Source organism: Chelmon rostratus, chromosome 14 (genome assembly GCF_017976325.1).
Source record: "Chelmon rostratus isolate fCheRos1 chromosome 14, fCheRos1.pri, whole genome shotgun sequence".
Taxonomy (NCBI): Eukaryota; Metazoa; Chordata; class Actinopteri; order Chaetodontiformes; family Chaetodontidae; genus Chelmon; species Chelmon rostratus.
Window position 1 is genome coordinate 7,892,921 of NC_055671.1, and position 24,456 is coordinate 7,917,376.

The window sequence follows — 24,456 nt, forward strand, 5'->3', positions numbered from 1 at the left end:
GAAAAACAGATTAAGCTCTGTTTTTTTAACCTTTAAAGATCTGTGAGAGAATGCATGTAGCTTTTGCTTAGCCAGTTCATTCCATTGTGATGATGACGATGATGATGGCAGTGAAACACAGCAGCGTGCATAATTTCAGTTAGAGAAGACGAGTGCATGTAGGAAAAGCTCTCTCCCTGGGTGACCACTGCTTTAGTGAAACAAGGCGGATAAAAGGCTAGATTCTGATCCCTGACTCATTTTCCAGCTCATGTTGTTCATCTCCACAATATTGCTGTAAGGGTCTATGATATCCATGGTTTTGTGAGGGAAAATGTGGTGATCTTTTTCTATATTTCTATATTTTCTTCCATTTTCTTTCTTTTTTTTTTTAGTCCTTACGCTTTATGTTCCTCCAATAAGAGCCAGTGTCCAGGTTTATGAGCATGGGTCATTTGTGCCTCCCAGCCCAATCAGATTTGGGAGTGGTTTTCTCAAGATAGCAACACAGAATTACAATTAATGAGGACGGATTAAGCATTCTTGACTCAAAAATCATGGACTAAGGTCATGTACAAATGTTTGCATAATGCCGTGCACACAAATGTGCATCCGGATTTTCAGGTGTGAGTAGATGAGATAGTCTGGGGAGCAGGCATGAGCAGATTTACATTGGTTAGCCTGAGAGATAGAGGAATGTGTTCGGGTGAAGAAATGCATGGCGACAGGAGTAATTAATTATAGATGTGGAAATGTGGTCTGAGGGAATGCTGTTACTGTAACTAGAGGCATGGCAAGTGTGAGACGAGTGAATGGGGAAGGGGGGGGGAGGGAGAACCCTCCTCCTATACCATCCACAACTTCAATTTACATTACATGACAAGAGAATGGAGGTTAATTAAACATGACAATGGAAGAGAGTTTATTGTTAACCCTTCATGGTGGTTGACTCGCTCCTGACTCAAAGGCCAAAGAATGCATAACAAATATGTTTTAGTCTACCCCAAAGTGTAAGTTCACATTCAAATATATGGGCCCTACAGTTGTGTGCAGTGCAAATTAGGGTGAAAAGGCAAAAACGAAATGCTGTTTTCACGTTTATCTATCGAGGATCATTCTAAAGGAAACCAGCATTCAGCATTCAGTTCTGCCTCCGTTAGCTATAGTCATGCCCAGTGTCTAGAAACGAAGTTGCATCCTAAACTCAGCTAAATTTTTTGTTGCCACAGGCGCGCTCACTTTTCGCCGTGCGTCTATTTCCAACCGTCGTATTGACGCTTATTGGACTTGACACTAATGATGCCAAAAAAGCAAAGCGAAGCGGTGCTAGGTTTTTCTAGCTGCCTGCTTGTAATTTTGGAGGCTGCTGACGCTGGTTACCATGGAGCTCCTGTCCTAATCCTGCATTCGAGATTACATTTTATGTCGGGTTTCAAAAACGGAAATGATCTTGGGTCACATTTGGTCTCAAAGATAGCCCGTCACTGATAAATATGCCGGAATAAAATAAAAGGATTGTTTTAATAACTTTAGCCAATAAGTTGTCACACAATCAGTTATTAGACTCTCACCAATAGGATTCAGTTTACCCCTCATTCCAAACCAGTGCTGTCATTTTGCATCCTTATGTTTTTCTCCATGAGCATCATAATGTTACTAAACATGTTTCTAAATGCTGCGTAGCATATTCCTTCTGTGAAAGCGGGCCTTGATTTACTCATGCCGTGTCCTGCTGCTGTAAGGGTAGAATTATAATAGGTAATGTACGCCTGCGCTGGGCTCTGAGCCTCGGGGGACATTGTGTAAACGCTCCTCATCTCCCCGCTGATCGTAGTCTTGACTGATTGCTGATGACTTTTTTAGGGCACAGACATGTTAAGTTGTTTATTTATTCAAAAAAAAAAACTCCCAATGCAAATAGCCCTCTACACTCTATATTTTTCCTCCCACCCAACTCTCCCCCCTTCTGTGTGTGTGTCGGCATATCTGTCTCGGCTTCTCTGTCTGCCCCTTAAACAGCGATGATATGCTGTGGTCATCAGCACAGTTTGTGATATAAGAACAGGGCAGCTGTTTTTGTTGTTTCTGCGTGTGTGTGCATACGTCAGTGTGCGTTTTATGCATGTGACAGATATGGGACATCCTTGACTGCTGTTGAGAAAGTGACACACCCCCTACAGGCTATCGTGTTCAAAAAGGATCTTCAGCAAACTCCAAGCCAAAATTTAGCAGCACACTGTCATGAGAAATCACTTAGCTGTTGTAATGCATTCTCTGTCTCTGGATCAGTAACTGAATAAGCCTTTATAATAGTATTATGGTTGTTTTTAGCGTCGCAGTGCCTGACAAAAGGCTCAGGCACGTCGCATATTTAAAAACAGAGATTCTACTTAACAATTTCCCCTAAAATAGCATCACCCGATTGCTGTTTGAACCCGCTCTGTGGCGAAATTTGTCCACATGCAATACATCATTTCTTCATTGCACCTGTGCTTCCCGGATGGAAATACAGCCATCTGTTACGTGCAGAACTTGCAAGGTGTTAGTGTCTTCATCTTTCCTCCCTGCTCATCAACAATTCTGTTTCTTTTTGCCTCTGCAGTATTGCTATAGCGAACTACCACAACAGTTTTCTTCTGGATGGGGTTGAAAGGTGTGAGGTTATATATATGTTCCCTTGCTGGACCACCAGCCTGCTTGCATCTTGCATCAGGCACACACACACACACACACACGCATGCACAAGGAAACAAGCAGATCACTACAAAATAAACAAGATGATGCATGAGTTAATTGGGTTGTGATTTTGTCACCCGTCACCATCTGTCTGTCACACCTTGTTTATTTACCATTTTGTGTTGTGCAGCGAATGAATGTCTTTTTCAATTAATGTACTGAACTGACTCAATTAGCGCTAAATGAATAGGTCAAAAATGATTAGAAAATGCAACTCCTTAATTGCATCAGAGTTTGCATTTCCCTAACTCTCCTGTCCTGTCGTTTACAGACGCATGAACACTTATGGCCAAACTGGAAAAAATAACTGCCTGTCTAATTTTGGATTATGGTTACATTACGTTTAACATTACTCTAAGGACACGTCTGCATTTTATAGGTGAAACTGATGTCCGCTTGATCATTTTGTATTGATTTTGTATTGCATTGTTAATCTTAAAATATCAATACAAATTATAACAGGGAGACAATTTCCTATTAAAAATGTTAGAAACATGGTGGCTGTTAAAGTGAACCCCAAACAGTCACACTTGAGCTGCTCCCGATAATTTAAACAAGACCAGAGAGTCTTCAGCCATGCTAGCACCTCCAAGTGCGAATGCATTCCAGTTTAGCGTGTTAGCATGCTAGCATTAGCTAATTAGTAGTGACTGAGCATGAACTGCAGCAGAGGATGACGGGAGTGCAATTCATTTTGCAAGTATTATTGTAATAAATCAAAGTATTGGATAAACTGAAATGGTGTTGAAGAAAAAGCCAGTGAAAGTTGTTGGAGGATATGAATGTGTGCACTACATGTCAGTACAACCCATCCACTAGTCATAGGATCCCACGTCAGAAGGATTCCCCCTCTAGAGACCACGAACAGCCGTAGAAATATTCAGTCTGACTTGCATCCTTGACGAGAGACACTTCAGTAAATGCGTGCAGGCTTAATGGATACACGAGACGGAGAAATCTATTGCCTGTTAAATGTACTGCAACGCTTTGAAACATCACCTCCTGTACTGTATAGGAGTAAACAGGCTGCTCTGAATCCAACTATTTGGTACCAAATTGAGTTGATATTCCACTACTGAATTATTTGGGGAGCTTGTGAGCTGAGCAACACGCATCAAGATCTCAAGTGGGATCTTCATGGATTTGATGTTGCTGTGAAATAGTGAAATTAAATTCAGTTCTAGAGGGCTGCTGTGGCTGAAGAGAGTCTCCAGAAATCAGAATGCTAAGATGGAGCAGAAATTTGCAACAACCACACGACCCTCCTCCTCCTGTTAATCATATAATGAGTCCCTGTATAGCTATTTGTATTCAGATACTTCCACCTTGTCACATATTTTTTACCACCCATTGTGCCATGAAATGAAGCCCATTTACAAATCATTCTCCTTCTGATTTGATAAATGAAGCTGGTGAACGAGTGAGTCCCCTGAATAGCTTGTTTGAATAATTGAGCAATACTCAATCAGACAACATTAGGCGGTGGTGGCAGCCCCGCCATCTGAAATAATTACCACCCAACAACAGACTACACATGGGTGCTGTCTCCACAGGGCCTCCGCATTTTGAAACCAATAGATTAGGACAACACTACCCCCACCTCACATTTCACATGCCTTTCGTGAACACCACCTACAGAAACCTGCAGAGGCCCCTCAGTGAGAGCAGGAAACAGGGGTGGGGGGGGGCGCCCACAGCAGTCTTGGGGGTGTGGGATGGCTGTCACTGCAGCGGGGTGATGCATGCTGTCGGGATTGAATAAATCACAACCTCTGTATTTGGAGAAAGACCCCACCCCCATACCCTTTCAAATTTGCACTAGCCTATTACCTGGAGATTGCGTGTAATAAGTTATTCACTTCCCATTTATTTGGACATGATTTACTATGTACACCATCAATCATAAAACAAATGAAAACCTTCAACTATTTATCTTTGTAATTTTGGGGTGATGTGCACTTTGGAAGTATCACTGAAACTGAGAAATTCAGATTTTGGGGACTTTTAAATGATATAATTGCAAATGTCTGATACTGTGATCTATCTAATTAGTACCTGTAGCAGGCAGCATATTATTATTTGTCTCTTTTGTTAGGTTAGTTAGGGTTTTCTGATTATCATCACAGATACTGTACATTCGCTTGTGTAATTGGGCTTTCACTTCATGTCTTGAATTATCCAGTTTTCCTGTGCGTGCCTGCGCTTCACAGCCTCTTGAGACCGGCTCTGCTGTTATAGAAGCATCTTTAATATGACAGCTCGGGAACAGGAAGGTAGTTGTGTGACTGGATGAGTGGAGTGTTTTGTCTATGGAATGGGTCACTAAGCGTATAGCACCATGTGACAGCCAGCTAGGCATATGTCTGTGCCAAAGTAGTACTGCGACTGAGACTGCTGCAGCACAAACTGGATGTGATTGACAGCTGGGCTAAAGGGCCTTTGGCTCCTTCCTGATTTTCTTTCTCACTGGAGGTGTCCTCTGGGACTTGGAATGTATGCTGCGGTATATCAGCACAACAGCTTATTGCTGTAATGAGGACGGAAAGCAAACTGAACAACAAGCCAGTTTTTTTTTTTCCATTCTGTGCTGCTGCGACTTTTACAAACTATCATTTAGTTTTAGTTACGCGCTGTGCATTTGATTTACATCAGACGTTTTTTGGAAAACCAGTCGCAACACGTACGTAAACTGGTGTATATAAATGGGATAATTGAAAAGAGAAAATGCTGAATATATTCACTTAACTAGTGTTAGACGTACAGCAACTGTGAATTATAAATAGATTTGCCACTTTTTCACCAATTAGTCATGTATTATACCTGAAATGACACTTGGCAGCCAATTTTTATTCACAAGCAGGTGAGTCTTGAACAAATCTAATTATCTTTTATTTTCACAGTCATGATTGTTGTCACACACGGCACTTTATTATTTAAATTTGGCCTACAGTAAAGCTTTTCACAAGAACAACATGTCATAATGTATTAATGCAAAGCGGCCGCAACTCATTACAGCATCTAAACCATGATCTCTATTTTTAAGCAGAGTTCCAGTGACGGCGTACAGTCCAGTCATTCCTGTAGCTACTTAAAGCAGTACTGTTTGAACAGTTGTGACAGAATGAGGAAGTTTTGAAGCTGTAACCTTTCAACTTGGCAGCAGCTAGCTCATGCCTCTGTTCAAAATGCATGAGTATGGCTTTTACAGGCATTGCTTGACAATTCTTAATGTTCTCGCTCCTTTGAACACACACACACACACACACAAAAATCAAGCACAGACATCTCTGCCATGGATAAATTAAAATGCTTGTCCAACAGTGGAAGGATGCAGAAAAAACTGCTCATAAATGGAATTCTAATGAACTAAAGGTGTGTACGCTCAAGATAAAAAAAAAAGAATTTGGCATATTTCACCATCCGTATTTCAAGTAGCTGTCATAATTCCAGGCTCCTTTCTTTCCAGCTTTTTTTTTTTTTCTTAGTATTATAGAGTTGTTGCCCCTCCTGCAGCTACAGTATTGATTCCTCTCACCACAAGTATGGCAGAGTTTCAGTATATTTTTCAGAAGAAACACTATAACCCTCCAGCAAGAACATCTCTGGGACATTTGCTACTGTTAATGAGATATTTTGAAACAACCCAGTCTCACATCAAAGTGTGTAATAGCTACAGTGGTCCACAGCCCAAAATGTACTAGTTTCACAATAACTGCTTTAAAATTGGGAGATACTTGTGCAGTTTTCTGCCTATTGTTTTCTATTGTCCTGCATCCACGTCATGTGACTGTCAAGTTTCGTGTGTCTGTTTCTGTCACTGACAGAAACTTGACACTATCTCACAGTTTTGGGCTGTGGACCAATGTAGCTATTACACATTTTGATGTGAAACTGGGTTGTTTGAAACCCCTGGTCCTAAATGAGACCTTGCACCTGTTCCCCAGTCATTTCATAAAGGTGCATAAAGGAGCTTTTGATTCAGTCAGTATCCACGGTCCCTGGTGCTTTCTCTTCTAGTCTGTGCATGCAGTGGTGCAGCCTCTTTTCAAGTAACCAAGGTCTGACCCTGTGTTCGCTACAAAGTACAGGCCCACCTTCAAAGTGCTGTTTTCATCCAAGGTTTCAGAAAAAATCCTCAAAGAGTCTCTGCCAAACTGGTGCGTTCGTCAAAATAATATCTTTGAAAACTGAAATCTAAATATAGTGAACTTCATGTCGTTCACCATTATTGACCTTTAATTTTGCAGGTGTCTAGTAAATATTTGGGTTCCCACAGTAGATCCCATACTGTACAGTAAACCATAGCATTACACTCACCCACAGTTATTGTAGTGTTTCTCTCGTATGTTGTATTACATTTCTAATAATCTGTTGAAAATGTCCGTGGCTATCAAGTTTTCCCAGAGGATGAATTGTAATGATTTGGTGACCCTCTGACTTCCCCTCAAGAACAATCATCAGGCTTTACAACTAATCCTGGACTGCTATTACTTGTACACAAGAAACTAACTTTAATGGACTGAATGCATTCATATTCCCCAGAGGATGAAACTGTTGAATTATGGACTCTTTATGAGGTCTCCCATGTTCACCCACCCCAACATGTGCATTGCTGCCACCGCTGTGTGGCTCTGGTGTTTTAATGTGTGTCATGGGTTGTAGACATTTTGTGGTGTTTGAATTAAAAACCTTCCCTCTATTGTTTGGTGTTGCTTCTGAAGTTTAACTTTCCTTACTTTCTTACTTCTCTTGCTCTTCTTCCAGGTGTCGATCCTATGTATAATGTACTGTTAATCCTACCTGGCTTTACACGCTTGTACATTTAGCCAGTGAGATCAAAGAGGAGCCCATAAACCCTCAGGGGGACAGGTGTATTATTAAAGACTGAGAAATTGTGAGAGTCTTGCGAGGCGGTCTTGATTTTTTCTTTGGACTCTTACATTAGATAAAGGTGGGAGAGGTCAGTAAACTCAAGACAGCTCAGTCTCAGAGCACCTTTCTGGTTCACATAATGAAATCTGATAAAACTTCAAACTAATCAGCTGAATGAGCCACTCTAGCAGTCAGAGTAACAACCCCTGCTCCCTTTGTTTTGCCTCGTAGTGTTACGCGATGACTTCAGACAGAACCCGCAGGATGTGGTGGTGGCGCTCGGGGAGACTGCCAGTCTCGAGTGTCAGCCTCCACGCGGGCATCCTGAACCCACCACCTTCTGGAGGAAAGACAAAGCTCGTCTTGACCTCAAAGATGACAGGATCACGGTGAGTTCCTTTTACATGACCCTCATACTCAGAATCACAAACTCAAGGATTCACCTATTCACATTAGGGGTGGACGATATGACCTTAAATTTCTATCATGTTTGGGTTTTTTTTTTGCTTTTCCTAGTGAGTGTTATATCAGTGTATTATAAAAATAAGGTACATGCCTACATCCACATGAAAGGAGTAACCTGCCCCATAATTAATGTTAATTAGTAAATGGAAGGTGATTCATTCTTAAACGGTAGGATTAGGCATCTCAGCAGCATTTATTTGGCAGAAAACCCAAAGTATATTATAGAAGTACAGTAGTCAGTGTACAACGGGGGCATGTCCATCAGGAACATTTACATACAGCAACAACAGACACACATACCGAGCAGACTCGGCTGTCATGTACCAACAAAACCAGCTGAGCTTATGTTGCAGCATGAAGTGTGGAGATAACGTTAGCTCTGACTCCGTGAGAGGACGCAAAAAGCAACGTTTCCTACATCAAAGCTACAAATCTGGTTATTTAGTTCCATCAAGTTAATCCACTGAATCTTCACGCCCTTGGATGTTGGGAGTAGATGAAGACTTTGTGTTGGTTCCTGCAGCCAGCAGCAGAGTGATTGCTGTGCGTTGCTCACAATGCTACCTTCAACATGTTACCAGAGTTGGCGTTATAGAGGAAAACAATGGTTAGTGGATGTAACTCCAGTTCTATGAGTATGTGCGTAGCCTTTTACCTACATGTTATTGAAGCCACAGTAACGCACGTTATTTACACACATTTACCTGGAACTGCTGCAGTTTGCTTTGAGCTGGCTCGTAATTACATGTATTGTTTTGTCAGGTTCGGGGAGGAAAGCTGACCATCTCAAATACCAAGAAGACTGACGCAGGGATATATGTGTGTGTTGCAGCCAACATGGTTGGAGAGAGAGAAAGCGAAAAAGCTCAGCTGTCAGTGTTTGGTAAGAAGTCTGACATACACTCTGAGCCTGGCACAAAAAAGAATAAAGCGGGACTTTTTTCTCCCATGTTTATTGCACACTAGCATATACAGTATTTACCACTCTGTCAAAAGTATATTTAGCATCTATGTTATGTGTACTGCCTTCATCCAGAGAGACCAGTGTTTGTGCAGCGACCTGTGAACCAGGTGGTCTTAGTTGACGAGAGTGTAGAGTTCAGGTGTCAGGTCCATGGTGACCCACAGCCTACACTGCGCTGGAAAAAGGAGGACGTGGATATTCCCCGCAGCAGGTGAGGGAAGTGTGTGTTGCATATGTCCGTGTGTGCATGTTTATAAAATAAAAGTCATAAAGGCTGAAGCACAGCTAATAGCAGCTGGTGTTTGTGAGGCTGTTGTAGTGGATCGTCTCAGATCATAAGGCGCTCCTTCGGTTTGGTTCACCCTCGTGGACCTACAACATAAGCACTTATTAATTGCATTGCAAACCCATTAGAACACATTTTAAAGTCATTATCGGCCTGTCGTGTGGGTCTTAATAGTTACTGCTCAGTGCTTGATACTTTTAATTACAGCATGTCTCATTATACAATCTGGCTGTTCATCAAAACCTTTTAATGTCTTCGCTAGGTTTAAGCAGTCCTTACATTTGATGTTTCAGAAATCTGAAGTAGTGCATTTCCATATAATTTTATAATCTCTTTGACTGATTTATTCATGGAGCTGAACTGTTCTCCTGCTTCTGCTTTTGATTGATGAAAATTTGACATCTAAAACTAATTATGGATCATGTTCTTGGATATGCATTCAATTACAGCTAGAATTGCTATCAAGCGAGTCAACCTTCAAGTAAATCAAATGCAAGAGTATTAACTAAACAGATAAAACAAAAGTACTGTACATGTGGAGCCTGTGATGCACAAAACCTAGTTAGTCAACTATGTTAATTTGATTATGCAGCTTTGAAGAGGACTACTAAAAGCCTGTCATCTCCTGAAAACAGAGAAACATTTTACATTACTTGTGCTACAAGTTCAACTAACACCTGTTACAAGCGATCGCTGCTATATGAAAACAGAACGGTAGGTAGCCGTCAGGTAGACTGTAATGACTGCCTGTCTCTCCGTCCGGCTGCCTGTCTGCCTACCTGAGTTGTGCCCTCTACCTCGCCACCCCTTGACTCTAGAAACATGTCCTACTTTCAGACCTGCCTCGCCTCACTTCCCTCCTTCCACTTCTTTCATTCTTCTCCGAAAACCCGTCAGCCTCCTGGGAAGTCTGTATCTGGGTCGAGGATGTGCTGTGAATGGAGTCCTCACCAGACTCTGGACAGACCCCACAGCCCCCATCGATATTCTGCCCACACCCTTTTTGAACGTCTATTTCAAACGTGACTTTTTCTCACCCCTTGTGCCATTTCTCTGCCTGACTTGCCTCCCATCTCTGAATCAGTATGGCTGGCTAGACAATTTCACAGGATCTCTCGCGCCAAAAGGGACCCCGGAGAGGGAGAGCCTCACTCCTTTCTCCTCTGCTCATTCTGTTTGTAGTCCCTCTGAGGTGCTTATCCAAACTCTGCTAGCTGAGATGTTTCTCTCCTCTAACTGCGCCACTGCTGCCTTACAGTATGCTGCACTGGTGGACACACACTGATGCATGGAACATATCTATGAATTAGTCATATCTTACTGCTCAGCTCATTCATCAAATTCAGTTTGTCAGGCTGTGCCACTCCCTTACTCTCAGACTGTTTGTCTATCTCTCCCTCTGTCTCTGTCTCCCTTTCTTTTGCTTGTCCTCTCCGACACACACACAAACACACGCACACACACACGCACAAACACACATACTATAGCATACTGCGTAGCCTACACCACAGTGGGTGGCTCATCTTTATAAATATTGAAATAGTGGAACAGCTAGGGTTCCAGCTGAAAGCACCTTTCATTTTGCCATGCCTTCATCTCAGCATAATTGCTCCCCTTTTTCTGCCTCTGTAGCAGAGTGTGTGCAGCAGGGAGTCTTAATTGCCTTAGAAAGTCTGTCTTTATTCTATCAAAAATGACACAACCTTTAAAAAAGCTTCCATCTAAAGCATCACACAAGTTTACAGAACCTTGATTCAATTTCATTGTTTGTCATGTGTGTTTACTTTATTAGAATGAACATTTTAATATGCATATAATTGTTATTGATCTCCCTGTGTTGTGAAATCAGCCTGAGTTGTCGCCTTGACTCGATGTCACTGCTCCTGTCTGTCGCCAGGTACGATATCAGATATGAGAAAGAGGACTTCCTGCTGAGGATCAAGAAAGCATCAGTCAGTGATCAGGGAACCTTCACCTGCCTAGCAGAGAACCGTGTGGGTAAAGTGGAGGCCTCTGCCTACCTTACTATCAGAGGTGGGTAACTGCTTATGGACTCACTTGTGGCAAAGCTCATAACCCATCCCTGATATTTTCTGTATCTCCCGAAGCAGGCCACAGGACAATCACTCCTTTATTGCTCACTTTACGAGTGTTATTGCCCCCCTGCTGAAAGGCTGGGCCTGGCCTCAGCCTTTCTTTCATATAGCAGGCTGATGTAGTTGATTGTTTCAGATCTCCAGCTAGGCTCCAGATATGAACAGTCTAACCAGCTTTAAGTGAACTGTTATGACTCCTCCTGGGGGGCTCATTCTCCATCCAGCCCACTCACTCCATATTTACACCATAAAAATTGAGAAGGAGTGTATTTCATAGTAAAGGTTGATGTTGTAAAAAAAAAAAAAAAATAGTGTTATTTGCCAAGTCAGATCCCTTCTGCTTTCTGTGCATGCAAATTAAGATAAGTAGCGGTTCACTTGGAACCAGCCAACAACATACACATTCTTAACACCTGAATAAATATATCATAAACCATCAAACACATTGTACCTCACAGATCTCATTACATTAACTGTTCATTCCTTTTTTTATTCTACATTTTGTATTATATTGGATTCTTATTCTTGTTCCTGTTGCTCATGCATGAATTGTCTTATACCTTGAAGATATCCTGACCCAATCTTAAGATTGGTTTTGAAGCCAAACAATATATATTTTGGTGATATATCCTTTATGTTAGGCCAGATTGGTGCGTGTAGTTTAGTAAAATATCATTAGCCATGAATTGTAAGTTAACACGGTTTACTAATACAAAACCTGCACCCAGGGAGTAAACGTTGAAAAGATGTGATTTTTACCAAGGAAATTTATAGGAAAATATATTAAAATATATTTTTGCTAGCTATTTGTGATGCGTTTTGAAATATTATTATTATTAAAGTTCTTTTGGGGCTGATATTGAGAGAAGACAAATAATACACGACAGTCAGCCACATAGCAATTATTCAAATTGTTTAATAATTATAATTTGAATCTACTCTAAACCTGCCTTTGTCAAAGGTTTGTTTCATTGGCACGAGACACTTGATATACAAACAGATTTGCTAACTGTGTGAATGTGTTATTCTTGTAACACAAACAGAGTGTTACAGATAAATTGCTCAGCTAGTGGTTTTTGGCACTCGTTACCCTTCCCCTAATGTTGCCAAGGTGCTATTTCCTTGAGGCCCGTGCCATCACCTGCTTTCGGTGACTGAGCTCCACCCTCCCCCTCCCCCGAACTTCATGGATGGAAACCCAACTCCATCTCATTCATTTCTGATTTTCATTCTTTTTTTCCTGTCCCTCTGTTCTACTCCTCTGCTGTCCTTCTCTCTGTGTTGTGTGTTAATCTCACCCACACCATTGTTGTGTCACCAGCTCGCCCCGTCGGTAAGTAAGAGCTGATCCCATTGTGCATGCGTTGCTCTCTCTCTGTTTTTGATCACGCACATGTATGCATGGACTGTTGTGGCATTCCACAAACACATTCATCGAACTACTATTGGACATGCATATGTACATTGTTACGATCAACCCCTGACTTCCCCTGGCAAACAGTGGATTTACCTCCTCACTCTTTTTAAAAATGGAGGCCAAGATACAGTATGGTTGATATGCTTTAGTTCAAAAACTTGAACTGATTAGGCTGTTAAGGCACCCTCCTAATTAGCTATCATTCATTCTGATGTTGTGGCAGCCGGATGAATGGCTTGTGTGATTGGCATAGTCAAGAAATAGTTCTTAAACAAATAAAGACCTAATGCATGAACCTTTTCGTTTGAAGCTGGACCTTCCGTCCAAGCATTTTTCTTTTTGACTAGTCCTCCTTTAATATGAACTTTGCAAGTCTGTGCAAATGTGTTGCGATTGTGTTTTGCTTTATTTTACCTTTAACCTCAGAGGCACCCCAGTTTGTGGTGCGACCCCGAGACCAGATTGTGGCGCAAGGACGAACAGCTACCTTTCCCTGTGAGACCAGGGGCAAACCTCAGCCCACTGTCTTCTGGCAACGAGAGGGTAGCCAGGTGAGGATACGGATTTTGAGTAAATGTACTTGTTTATGTCATGTTATGTAGGTATCTGTGCACGGTGGGGAATTAATAACTTCTTTTTTAGGCCACAGTTTGCTATACAGACATAAATTCTTCAGCAGCATTAAGAACAAATTATCTAAAATATAAAAAATGGCCATGGATCTGACTAAAAGGCTCATACCAGAGGAAAGCAAAGTGTGGTTCTGTTCCACATACAGATAATGAAGTAGTCTTTTATCATTAATCTACACCCATCTGCCCGGCCAATTCACTGAGCAAGAAACAATGTCATGTGCTGCATTGGAGTCATTAGACATAATGAAAGCAGGCTAATGTCCTTTCCTGCCCATCAGCTTGTCTGCTTGGGGTGCAGAAACGGACAACGCTGATGCCTCAATTTCAGGACCATGACTGCAGGTTATCACAGCAGGATTATTACTGTGGGGGTAAACTGCCATTCAAGTAGTAGGAAAGAGACACTGACCCACTTTTCTAACTGAATTGCATATGACTGTTGGAGTATAGAATTATATTGAATGCGTACTGTATCTTCAACACAACAGTGATCCCTTTTAAGTCAGTTGGCCAAAGAGTCGAAAATACATAAAATCAGTTAATTTAATTATTTACCTGACAGGCAACACTTAATTTGGCAAAGTAATTTTTTAGAATAGTTTAAGTCACTGTTTTAGGAAGATACAAATGAGTATCATCTGCATACAATGATAATATGTATAGGAGCAATAATAGTCCCAGTCATCATTTTTGGCAGTGGAGAAGTGTGTGTGGGACACAATATCTAGTTTATGAGGGTTCGTGAAGACAGCTGGAGAAGAAGGCCAGGAATTTCTTTCAATATATGTTGTCAGTAAGGAAGTAACTTCTTTAAAAGAGATTCCAGTTGGTAGATTTTATACTTTTGGCTTGCTACAAGTATGCCATCCTATTATGTTTATTACATTTTCTTTTACATCTCACTTTCACTCCCTGCAGGATCTTCTGTTTCCCAACCAGCCGACACAAGGAGACAGCCGTGTTTCTGTGTCCGTGAACGGAGAGCTGACCATTTCATCTGTGCAACGCTCTGATGCTGGGTATTATATCTGCCAGGCCCTCACTGTGGCAGGCAGCATCATGGCCAAGGCCCAGCTTGAGGTAGCAGACGGTAAGCCTAGACACACAGAAAGATGGAAAATGATTAGCAGTGCAGTATACTGTACTAAAATATGAGAACTACTTTTTTAAAAAATTGTAATGTGATTTAAAAAGTTCCAACACGTACTAAATACAAATTTGTTTAAACATTTTCTACTTAGATTCTGTTGCTACGCTCTGTTAAGTACATTATGCATCAGGGAGTCACATCCACAGTATAAGTGAATACTCAAACACTATTGCATGATTGCATGGCTCAATACACAGGTAATTCCACCAGAATGAAGCCATTACTTTTTCTCCCCATGGTATCATCTGGAGGGATTTCTACAAATAGCTGGTAGAGGACAGAAACACTACTGTTCTTTCCTGATGTAATAATATGTAAATTAGACGAAGTGTAAACTTAATCGTAATGACGTTGCTTAGAGATTACGACGTACGTAAATTCATTGTATAACTTGAAGAGTAGGCGGTGCAGAATGTCATTTAATTAATTATCTACAGGTCTGAACAACCAACTTATTTTTCATGTTTTCATAACATCATTCAGGTTCAAGGCTGTGGAAGCATCGAACATATTTCACTCAGCCTCCAGAAATCACATTAACAATGTTGTTCAAACTGGGGGACCGTGCTAACAACATGCAGCAAAATTTAAGAGCCTTGTCAGTAGCATTTTGCATTTAATGTTGGTGCATCTCTTAGTTTGATGCTGTTATTGCTTACTTTGCTTTGAAATCATACAAAAATGCACACATAAGCTTGCAGGATTGTCCAGACCGTAGAAAACATTAAATACCATATATGAAAGGCTATTTTTCTGCCCACACTTACACTGGCGAAGATGCATCTTTATGTTCTGAAAGCCAGTCACCCACAATCATGCTTTTCATTATCACCTCATTGTGGTAAAATTGGATGGTCTGAAAAGACCGAAACTGTGTAAAATAAAACTCTCCTTGATGGAGAGACACTTTACACTTTTTTGACAAAGCTTTAATGTCAGCATTAAGTGCTGAGCCGCTGCCAGCTGGGAGCTGTTTATGCCCTCCTCTCCATTTGTTTCTTGGCTTTTTCTCCCACACATTATTAAATTAACATCTGTTGAAGTGTTTTTTGGAGAGGAAATGACTCCTGTTCTGTCACTCAGAGGAGATGGATCAATATCCAAATTTTGGTGTAGAGCATTGGGGATGGGAGAAATGCCTGATGATTGATGGCTGTAAACGGGGAGTTGTCGTGATATCAAGTGAGCTTTTGGAAGCTGTTTGCTGTTTCTAGCATTACTCAAGATCAGGGTTCCCTCGCTGAATGAAAACTTTCTGAAGTTCCAGATATGGACAAGTGCCCCGCCCTGGGCGCTGCTTTAGATGTGTGACAGGTTTATCAGTTATCCAGACTAGACTTGAGAAACAAGTACATGGTGCAGTTTAAAGATGAAGCTATAGTGATTCTTGTGTAGAATTAACGTGTGCAGGACAGTTGTCCTGAGTCATGCACTCTAATCCACACGTACACTAGATTGCAAGCTGAGGAAGACATTTTATCGAGCCATTTTTTCCATTTTTTGCTGAAATTTTGCTTGGAACCTACTGAGCGTACAGATACAGTTGAGATGTTGAAGCGGTGCAAGTGGTTTTTCCCAGGTTTCCATGAATGTGAAACTGGGTCACCACTAGAATCCATCGCAACTGCTGGGAATTCAAGCTGACCACAGCCGCTGCCGTCCACGTAGGCCCAAGATATACTCTTTTCAAAGCCTACAGGGGGCGAGAGTTTGATATGAGATAGATTTTGAGTGTAGAGAGATTACTACAGTCACTGAGAATGCCTGGAGGCTTAAGTGGCTACCAGTGCAACGCTTGATCAGTGTACACACCAGGACCTTGCTCCAGAAGACTTACCTTTCAACGCTAGTCCTAAACAGTGGTGTAGTATTTGTAGGAATTGATCATTGAAAAACTGTTTTAATAATCAACATCCCCTCAGTAGCAGGGGTACCACTAGTAATTAGATCTCCCAACATCCCTTTATCTGCAAACTGGCTGTAGAGTAATTCATTTTATTTTGCAGCCAGACTAGCCTCTGGTAGTGATAAGTGATAAACACTCTCAAAAAGCAACATTTTGTTATTACCTTTGTCACTAAGACTGGAGTGTATGATTGGATTTCTTACAGCACTACAGCTAAATTAGAAACAGCAGTAGGATGTTGTTGTTGGCTCTCTAATCACTTGGGGCAATGATAGATTGCTGTACAGTGGATGTAATGTTTTCCTGAAAATGCAATGCTAGACTGTCTGTCGTTAGCCAGTATAAAGACTAATCTTATGCTTAAGTTCCCTGTGGAAGACCGATCGATGAGGAATTTATTTCATGTTCACAACACTGTTTATTGCCACATGAATGCAAACAATTCAGCCTCCCTAATGACTGGCGTATCACATGTGGTTCTGCTTACTGCGCCGAGTTGTATCTGATTTCTTGGCCTGTCTGCTTGAGTTGCTGTGTTCCTCATTGTGCAGGAGGAGGTGTGATGAAAGATAAGGCAGGGGGAAACTGCTGTAAACACTTGTGCAAATGGAGACAGATCTGATAACAGTGGAGAGCGGCAGTGAAGAAATTGGGAGCGGGGAGGTAACAAGGCCTAGAGAGCTTCAACACTCCAGAAATTACAGTTGCAGAGTGCAGAGGCTGTTTGGGATGATATAACATGTTTTAAAAAGCTTTAAAAGAGATGAATTGTTCTTCTGCTTGGCATGATAATTCATAGTTTAGCTTTGTGTGTGTGTGTGTGTGTGTGTGTGTGTGTGTGTGTGGTGGATGCCAAGAGGAGGAGGTGCAGCCATGAGTCAGAGTAGGAAGAGAGAGGACAGGCATGAATGTGTTGAGAGGTGTTACAAAGAAGGTATGGTAATTAGCACCACGGGTGAAGCATCGTTAATCCTCACCTAGTAATTAAAGCTCAGAGGTGTGATGCAGTGCCATGAGCACACTGCCCTACTGCTGAAAAGGCCCACAAAACAGTCACTTCCTCTCACAACAAATCCAACAGATTGAACCCTGACATCTTGTGTTTGCGACTGCTAATGCAATTACCGCAATCACAAATTAACACCTTCCGATAAGGTCATTTTTTTTTTCCACATATCGTGCAAAATCTAACCAGTTAGAACAGAGAGTCATTGTTTCATGCCAAGATCATAACATCAAAATTACAGTGCTAGAAATGCATTCAAGTAATAACACCTGTTCCTTAACTATCGTCCTCAGCTCTGAAGGACCGCCCACCACCCATCATACGGCAGGGCCCATCCAACCAAACGCAGGCCCTGGGTGGTGTGTCCCTACTTAGGTGTCAAGCGTCAGGGGACCCAGAGCCTACAGTCACTTGGAGAAAGAATGGGGTCAGTCTGCTTGGAAAGGACCCGCGGTTTTCCCTGCTGGAGCACGGCAGTCTTCAGATCCAGAGTACAAAGGTGGGTTATAGTGATTACAGAGAGACTGCATATACATAGGAGTTAGCATGCAGCATTGTGCCTGTAGCATTATGTGGCACACTGCCTTACTACAACCCTAATTCCAAAAAGGTTGTGTCCTTTATACAGTCATGTGTTCACAAAGTGGTGAACCTCACTCCATCCTTGCTTCTGAACCACTGAGCCTTTCCAGGATGCTCCCTTCAGTATTTTTGGAGCATTTCACAACTTTCCCAGTCTTTTGTCCCAACTTCTTTGAAACTTGTCGCTGCATCAAATTCAGAATAAGCAGATATTTACACAAATCAATGAAGTTGATGAGGTTAAAACATTAAATATATTGTCTTTGTGCTGTTTTCAACTGAGTATATGTCAAAAACTATTTTCATTTGTTTTGCACAGCATCCTAACTTTTTGCGGAATTGTGGTTGTAGTTATATAGTGACTTAAAGGACGATTCCAGTTTGCAATAAAGGTCTTATTTTAGTCGTTTTGGCCATGAACTTTATTGCAGATACATATATTACATAAATCAACGTAATTCCTGAGATCTGGAAAACAGGGAAACACAGCTGCACTGAAGTTCAGCTGGGGAAGTCAGACAGTTAGACAGGTCGTGAACAAGCCTGTGTGTTTTAAACCTCTCTTTATTGCGCCATCAGATTGTTATAAGCAATGCTGCTGCGTTCCCAAATCTCAACAATTAACAATTTCTATTAAGATTAAGATTATTAAGTGATGGCCGAAAACACAAAAAAATTGATGTTGTAATTAAAGCAGAATGATCTGTTAAGACACCTGGGTTAAATTGTCTGATTACAAGCATCCTGCTGAAGAACGTAATCTTTAACTGAGATTCTGTTGCTTTTTGCTCTACCTGAAGTGGTACAGCCAATTGCAGCAATTAGGTTTCACATGCAGTGGTTTCATCAGGACTCGAGGATTAATTCATAAAAACAAAGGATTGTTAATTAATCTTTGAGAGAATGTTTTACCCCAAAATGTAAATGGAGTACTCAGCACCACATCAGTTGAATCTGCCTTTAGATGTGTGCCTGCAAATAGTCATACTCTGCACGCATTTCACACCTGCAGGTTAAGCATGTATACAATGCAATGTAATTATTTTGCTTCAGTGGAAGGACTTCTATTCTGCGTCTGTGTTTCATTATTTTCATCACCTACCTTCCGCTGCACTGTCAACACAAAAAAGGATCTGCATGTGTAGCACGTGCATAGACACACATACAAACCAAAAGCAAATGGCCACATCTCACCCTTCTATCTCACATGAAAGAGGAAAGAGGAATTCTCTCATCTGCCAGCTGATGTCATCTGAATGTAATTGAAATGGGCAAGTGCAGTCAGGTTGCTTTTAAAAGATGAATAGGGAGTATTGATTTTTAGAAGTTGTTAAACACTGCTATTTAGTCTGAATCTGAGGCAGCAGTTCGACTCAAGGACAGGGACCTGTGAGAGGAGTCTAAAGGGGCTAATATAATGGAGGAAGTGCAATATGAAGTGTCCTGTCACAGTGTCAGAGTGCTCTCTCTGCATCACTCTCTCTTCCGCTCTCTTTTGAGAGATAGCATGCTCATCATTGGCTCCTAAGGCATTGCCTATATAAAATAGATTGTCATATCACTTATTTCCTTGTGTCAGCACTGATGATGATAATGTTGATGGCTCAGGGAATGGGAGGTGACTATTATTGGAGGAAATCAATTAAGAAAATTAATGTAAGCTCTTACTGGGCTCTTTTTTTTTCATTGGCCGGTGTTAAAGTTGCCTCTCATCCACTCTCCGGCTTTTCTCGAGCCAAATGCGGGCCAGTGGAGGTTAATGCATTTTTACTGTACTACTAGCTGCGAACCTCCTTCAAAAGCCCAGGCTGACGTAAGAGCTTGTAGAAACCATCTGGGATCAGAGTTACAAAAGATATTGGATTCAGTGGAATACAGCAACAGAGTGCAGCCTGAAAGCTGAACAGAGAAACTCTTTATGGGTATTACATTTTTAGAGTTGAACTTGGTTTCTTGTAAGGTTTTCTTTTATTTTTTTATTTACAACATCTAATTACCAAACCTGCCAGAGTGTCTGCAGATAGCCAGTTCATATTGGAGTTGAGATTGGCCTCAGAGTGTGAAAAGACCTCTCCATCAGGCGTCCTTGGTTTTGATCATAAAGTCATTTTTTTCAATTTATAAGTGTTTTAAATCACAGATAAACCAGCGAACTCACCGCTCTTAGGCTCAGATGTGCAAAACATACACAATTGAGGGTTTTGACCATAGGCTGATGGGGCTGATGCTTTCAGTAGCAAGGATGTGGATAAAGTCTGGACTCTTTTTAAAAAGTATTTTATAGCTGCACTTGATGCTTTTGCACAAATGAAGAAGACTAGAATTAACCAGAGAAGTGCAGATTGGATGACTATGTAGATTTTTGTAGCTCTTAATAGACAATGAGATTTATATTTTTAGCAACTTTAGGAAGACAAAATTGTCCATTTGTTAGGATAAATACCGGTATGTTCATTTTTAGAAATCAAACCAGATATATGTCCCAATTTTATGTGGATGTTATTCACATCAGCCCAAGAAATGATGGAAAGTTCTTAACAAAGCCGGGCAATGTTTTGATAAATGGAAGGTTGCTAGTTATTTTTTTATATTTTTTTTCCAGCTATTGCTGCTAGGTTGCTAAATTACCTTGTGGTTCAGGGAAATGTGGACTATCATCTTTTAATTCTTTTGACAAAGATAAAAATATTTCTCCCGATCAATTTGAGATAAGTCCTCTTTCAGTGGAAAGGGTAAGGACTTGTCTATCTGCATTCCCCACAAACAGAGCAACTGCAAGCTCTTGCTTTATGCTGATGATTCTGCTTAACCTGGAGTATGATGTCAGCGAGACCGAGACCACTCTTTGAAATGAATTGTATGAAAGTGTAAGAGAGTGGCTCACAGATAACAAGCTTAGAGCAATACATTTGCAAGCAATACATCTGAGTAAAATCAAGTCAATCCTGTTTGGAACTTAGAGGAAGTTGAATAAATCCGTTGATATGTGTCATATTAAGAAATAATAACATGAACAGGCACTCTGCTGTGAATCTGTTGCTGCTAAAATATTATCTCAGTGTGGCAGCAAACTGATGTTCCTGTGCTGCAGAGCAAGGTTTTCCACTTTTCTGTTAAGGAACTTCTTGTCCTTTGGATTTTTGTTTTTTCTCTGTCTGAAAATCCATAAATGAAATCAATCAATCAGTCAATTAAATGGACCCTTGTTTGAACCTTAATGATAATAGCATAATCTGTCTCCTTTAGCTGTCTGACTTGGGGCTGTACACCTGTGTTGCCACCAGCTCCAGTGGAGAAACGTCATGGAGTGCCTACTTGGATGTCAGAGGTCTGCTTCCGTAGGAAATTCATATGAAAACTGAACACAATTTGCCGCCTATCAAGCATAACATTGCCTTTTGCAGGTATTCATTTCGTGTCTCTGCATTTATTCCTTTGTCAGAGTCCACCGACCTCGTAGACTTAATGTCTCACAACGCAACTGCTCTCCCAGGGCCGCCCTCCAAGCCAGAGGTCACTGATGTTACCAAGAGCAGTATCTCGTTGTCATGGGAACCGGGGCCAGAGGCGGGCTCCCCAGTGTCCTCCTATGTCATTGAGGCCTTTGGGTATGTCTGCGACCTATGGCCTCGAGCTACATTTAGTGACCCCGTACTTTCATGGCAATAACAGATGTGGGGTGTTTCTGTGGGCAGTTCAATCAAGCCAAGACCGTTTCAAACAGAATTATGGATGGCTTATCTCCCACAGTTTCACCATTCATTTCACAACAATGAAAAACTGGTATTTATTGGTATTCTGGTATTTAAATTTGAATGCTAATTATTTGACAAATAAAAGCTCACTTCAAGCAGACAGACTGGCACATAAGAATTAGCGTTTTCTCTCCTTATCAAATAGTTGACAAAAAGAAAGGACTACAAAGACGTAGATGATTGTTATTCTGATTGCTCTTTTCGTTTGTGACAGGAAGTATTTCAAACGATTTCACAAGTGAGTTTGGCATGTCATCACTGTGTGACATATGATTTTAGCTCCCAGTCTCCAGCCAGTGTTGCCCCAAATAAGCTGTCTAGGTTTCTTCTGTAGTAATGAAGATTTAATCACGCTCTTTCTGCAGTCAGTCAGTGAGTAACAGCTGGCAGACAGTGGCGGACCACGTGAAGACCACTGAGTTCACAGTCCAGGACCTACGGCCCAATACTGTGTACCTGTTCATCATCAGGGCAGTCAATGCTCAAGGGCTCGGGGACCCCAGCCCCATGTCTGAGCCTGTCCGGACCCAAGGTAAAGAAAAAAGAATGGATCATAAAGGATTCTTGAAGTACGCATCACAATCCACACCACACGCCCACATTTCTTTCTCTCTCCCAGACATCAGCCCCACAGCACAGGGAGTGGACCACCGTCGCGTGCAGAAGGAGCTGGGTGACGTGGTGGTCAGCATGCATAACCCTGTGGTCCTCAGCTCCACTTCAGTGCAGGTCACGTGGACTGTGAGTACTTCAAACGTCTGAAAAATGCGACAGCGGTTCATTGTCACTGTGCTTCTTTTACCTTCAGAGTAGCAAACAAATCTCGCCTAAGCTTGTTTGAGAACTTTATACATACTTGGCACGGTGTTTTGGATCAGATGGCACACACACAGAGTAAACACTGTGGGATTCATAGTCTGAACAGCTGGTGCTCCATCAATTTAGAATGGTTTGAGGTGATGCAGGAATCAAGACTAATGTTTCTATGCGGGACAAATACATCACCATTAGGTGCTACATGTGTCACTTCTGGAGGCAGTTTGCAGTCAGCCCTTTATCTGGGAAATGTTATTCCTGTCTGTTGGCAAGGTGTCCCTACTGCCTGCTGCTGTAGGTTAATGACACACCCAGGATGGGCTTACACTCGTCTGCTACTTCATGCTTGTCAGTGTGACAACCGCGTGTTGTAATGCTGTTTGCAGCCTGACACAGTGACAGGATGAAGCTGTGTTTGTGGTTGATCTGAATGGGTATACGGATACTGTTTGACCAGGCTCCGTTTGCGGGAAAAGCACCCATTCATTACCTAATGTCAAGCAGAGGTTTTTCTGTTAAAGTGGTTTCCGTGCATTGTTGGATTTGGTCTGAAGTTTTTGTTGCCCTGTGCATGTCCTGATGCACAAATGTGCTTGTTTCGGTAAACTTTAATTGGGCAGTTTGTTACTCAGCTAAATGTCACATGACAAAACAGACATGCTCAAGCTGCATAGACATAACCATGACCCTCATTCCAGACGTCTTCTTAAACCAAACTCAATCCTGGCCCATATACTCAATATGTACAGGCTACTTCTCAGACTTTATTCACTTGGTTTGTACTGTTGAGCATGCTTTTCTATGAACTTCAACAATGCAAATCCTGCCGGTTTTATGTACAATACGATCAGGGATCTGCAAAGCTGCTGCCTCAGGAAAACAAGATTTGTGCATGAGACTAATCTACACATTTAAAGTGTTTCGGTTTTTATTAATTCTTTGCTGTTTTCAATAGGGAAGACAAGACAATAGGGAAGTGAAGAGGATAATTTATTCCGATTCAGGGCTTCAAACATATAACTCCTTTATCAAGTAACATATTTTTGCCTTCATAAGGGTTTTAGATTCACAAATCATTTAGTTAGTGACATGTGGACTGAGGCTACAGAGAGAGAGAGAAGAAAAGAGATCCGTCCTGATGTATCTCGACTGGTCTGATGATAAAGAGCAGCTTTATATCACCTGCGAAAGCAGATTCTTGCCTCTGCCCTTGTTAACTAGTCATTACTATGAGTTGTATCTATTTTGTGTCCATATTGTGCTGAAGGTGTCTGACTCAGGGGTGCTGCTCAGCTTTGGCGAGTGTTCTGCAACACTCGTCGTGTGGTTTCTTGCTACTCTGCTGCTAATTAAACTGTATGATTAACAAAGCGTGCAATGTCACTGACAGAGGACACAAACTGAATGCTGATCCGCGGCTCCAAAGCAGTTTACACGCAGATGTATGCCACCTCCCGCGTCATTACCATGAGGCATGTCTTCATCCCGCTCGCTCTCCTTCTCCTCTTCTCTCAGGTGGAGAATCCATCCCAGTTTATTCAAGGCTACCGCGTTCTGTTCCGGCAGACGTCAGGACTGCCCTCCCCGGGGCCGTGGCAGATACAGGACCTGAAGGTCGCTTCAGAGAGGGACGTAACTCTCTCTGGTCTGAAGAAAGGCATCGTCTATGAGATTAAAGTGCGGCCATACTTCAATGAGTTCCAGGGTGCAGACAGTGAATCCATGACAGCACGCACCATGGAAGAAGGTAATGGACAAATTAATTCACATTTCTGACAAATAAAAATAAAA

General features: G+C 41.6%; 1 protein-coding gene across 1 annotated transcript in view; it reads left to right on the forward strand.

Annotated features, from left to right (window-relative positions):
* LOC121617529 (roundabout homolog 2-like) overlaps nt 1-24,456 on the forward strand; it is a 72,666-nt gene that overhangs the window by 31,669 nt on the left and 16,541 nt on the right. The window contains exons 3-15 of the mRNA XM_041952722.1: nt 7,819-7,976; nt 8,815-8,935; nt 9,089-9,227; nt 11,200-11,336; nt 12,720-12,731; nt 13,242-13,366; nt 14,369-14,540; nt 17,806-18,011; nt 21,341-21,422; nt 21,537-21,702; nt 22,215-22,381; nt 22,469-22,590; nt 24,181-24,412. Coding sequence (XP_041808656.1) covers nt 7,819-7,976; nt 8,815-8,935; nt 9,089-9,227; nt 11,200-11,336; nt 12,720-12,731; nt 13,242-13,366; nt 14,369-14,540; nt 17,806-18,011; nt 21,341-21,422; nt 21,537-21,702; nt 22,215-22,381; nt 22,469-22,590; nt 24,181-24,412 — 1,839 coding nt within the window. The remainder of the gene's footprint in view (nt 1-7,818; nt 7,977-8,814; nt 8,936-9,088; nt 9,228-11,199; nt 11,337-12,719; nt 12,732-13,241; nt 13,367-14,368; nt 14,541-17,805; nt 18,012-21,340; nt 21,423-21,536; nt 21,703-22,214; nt 22,382-22,468; nt 22,591-24,180; nt 24,413-24,456) is intronic.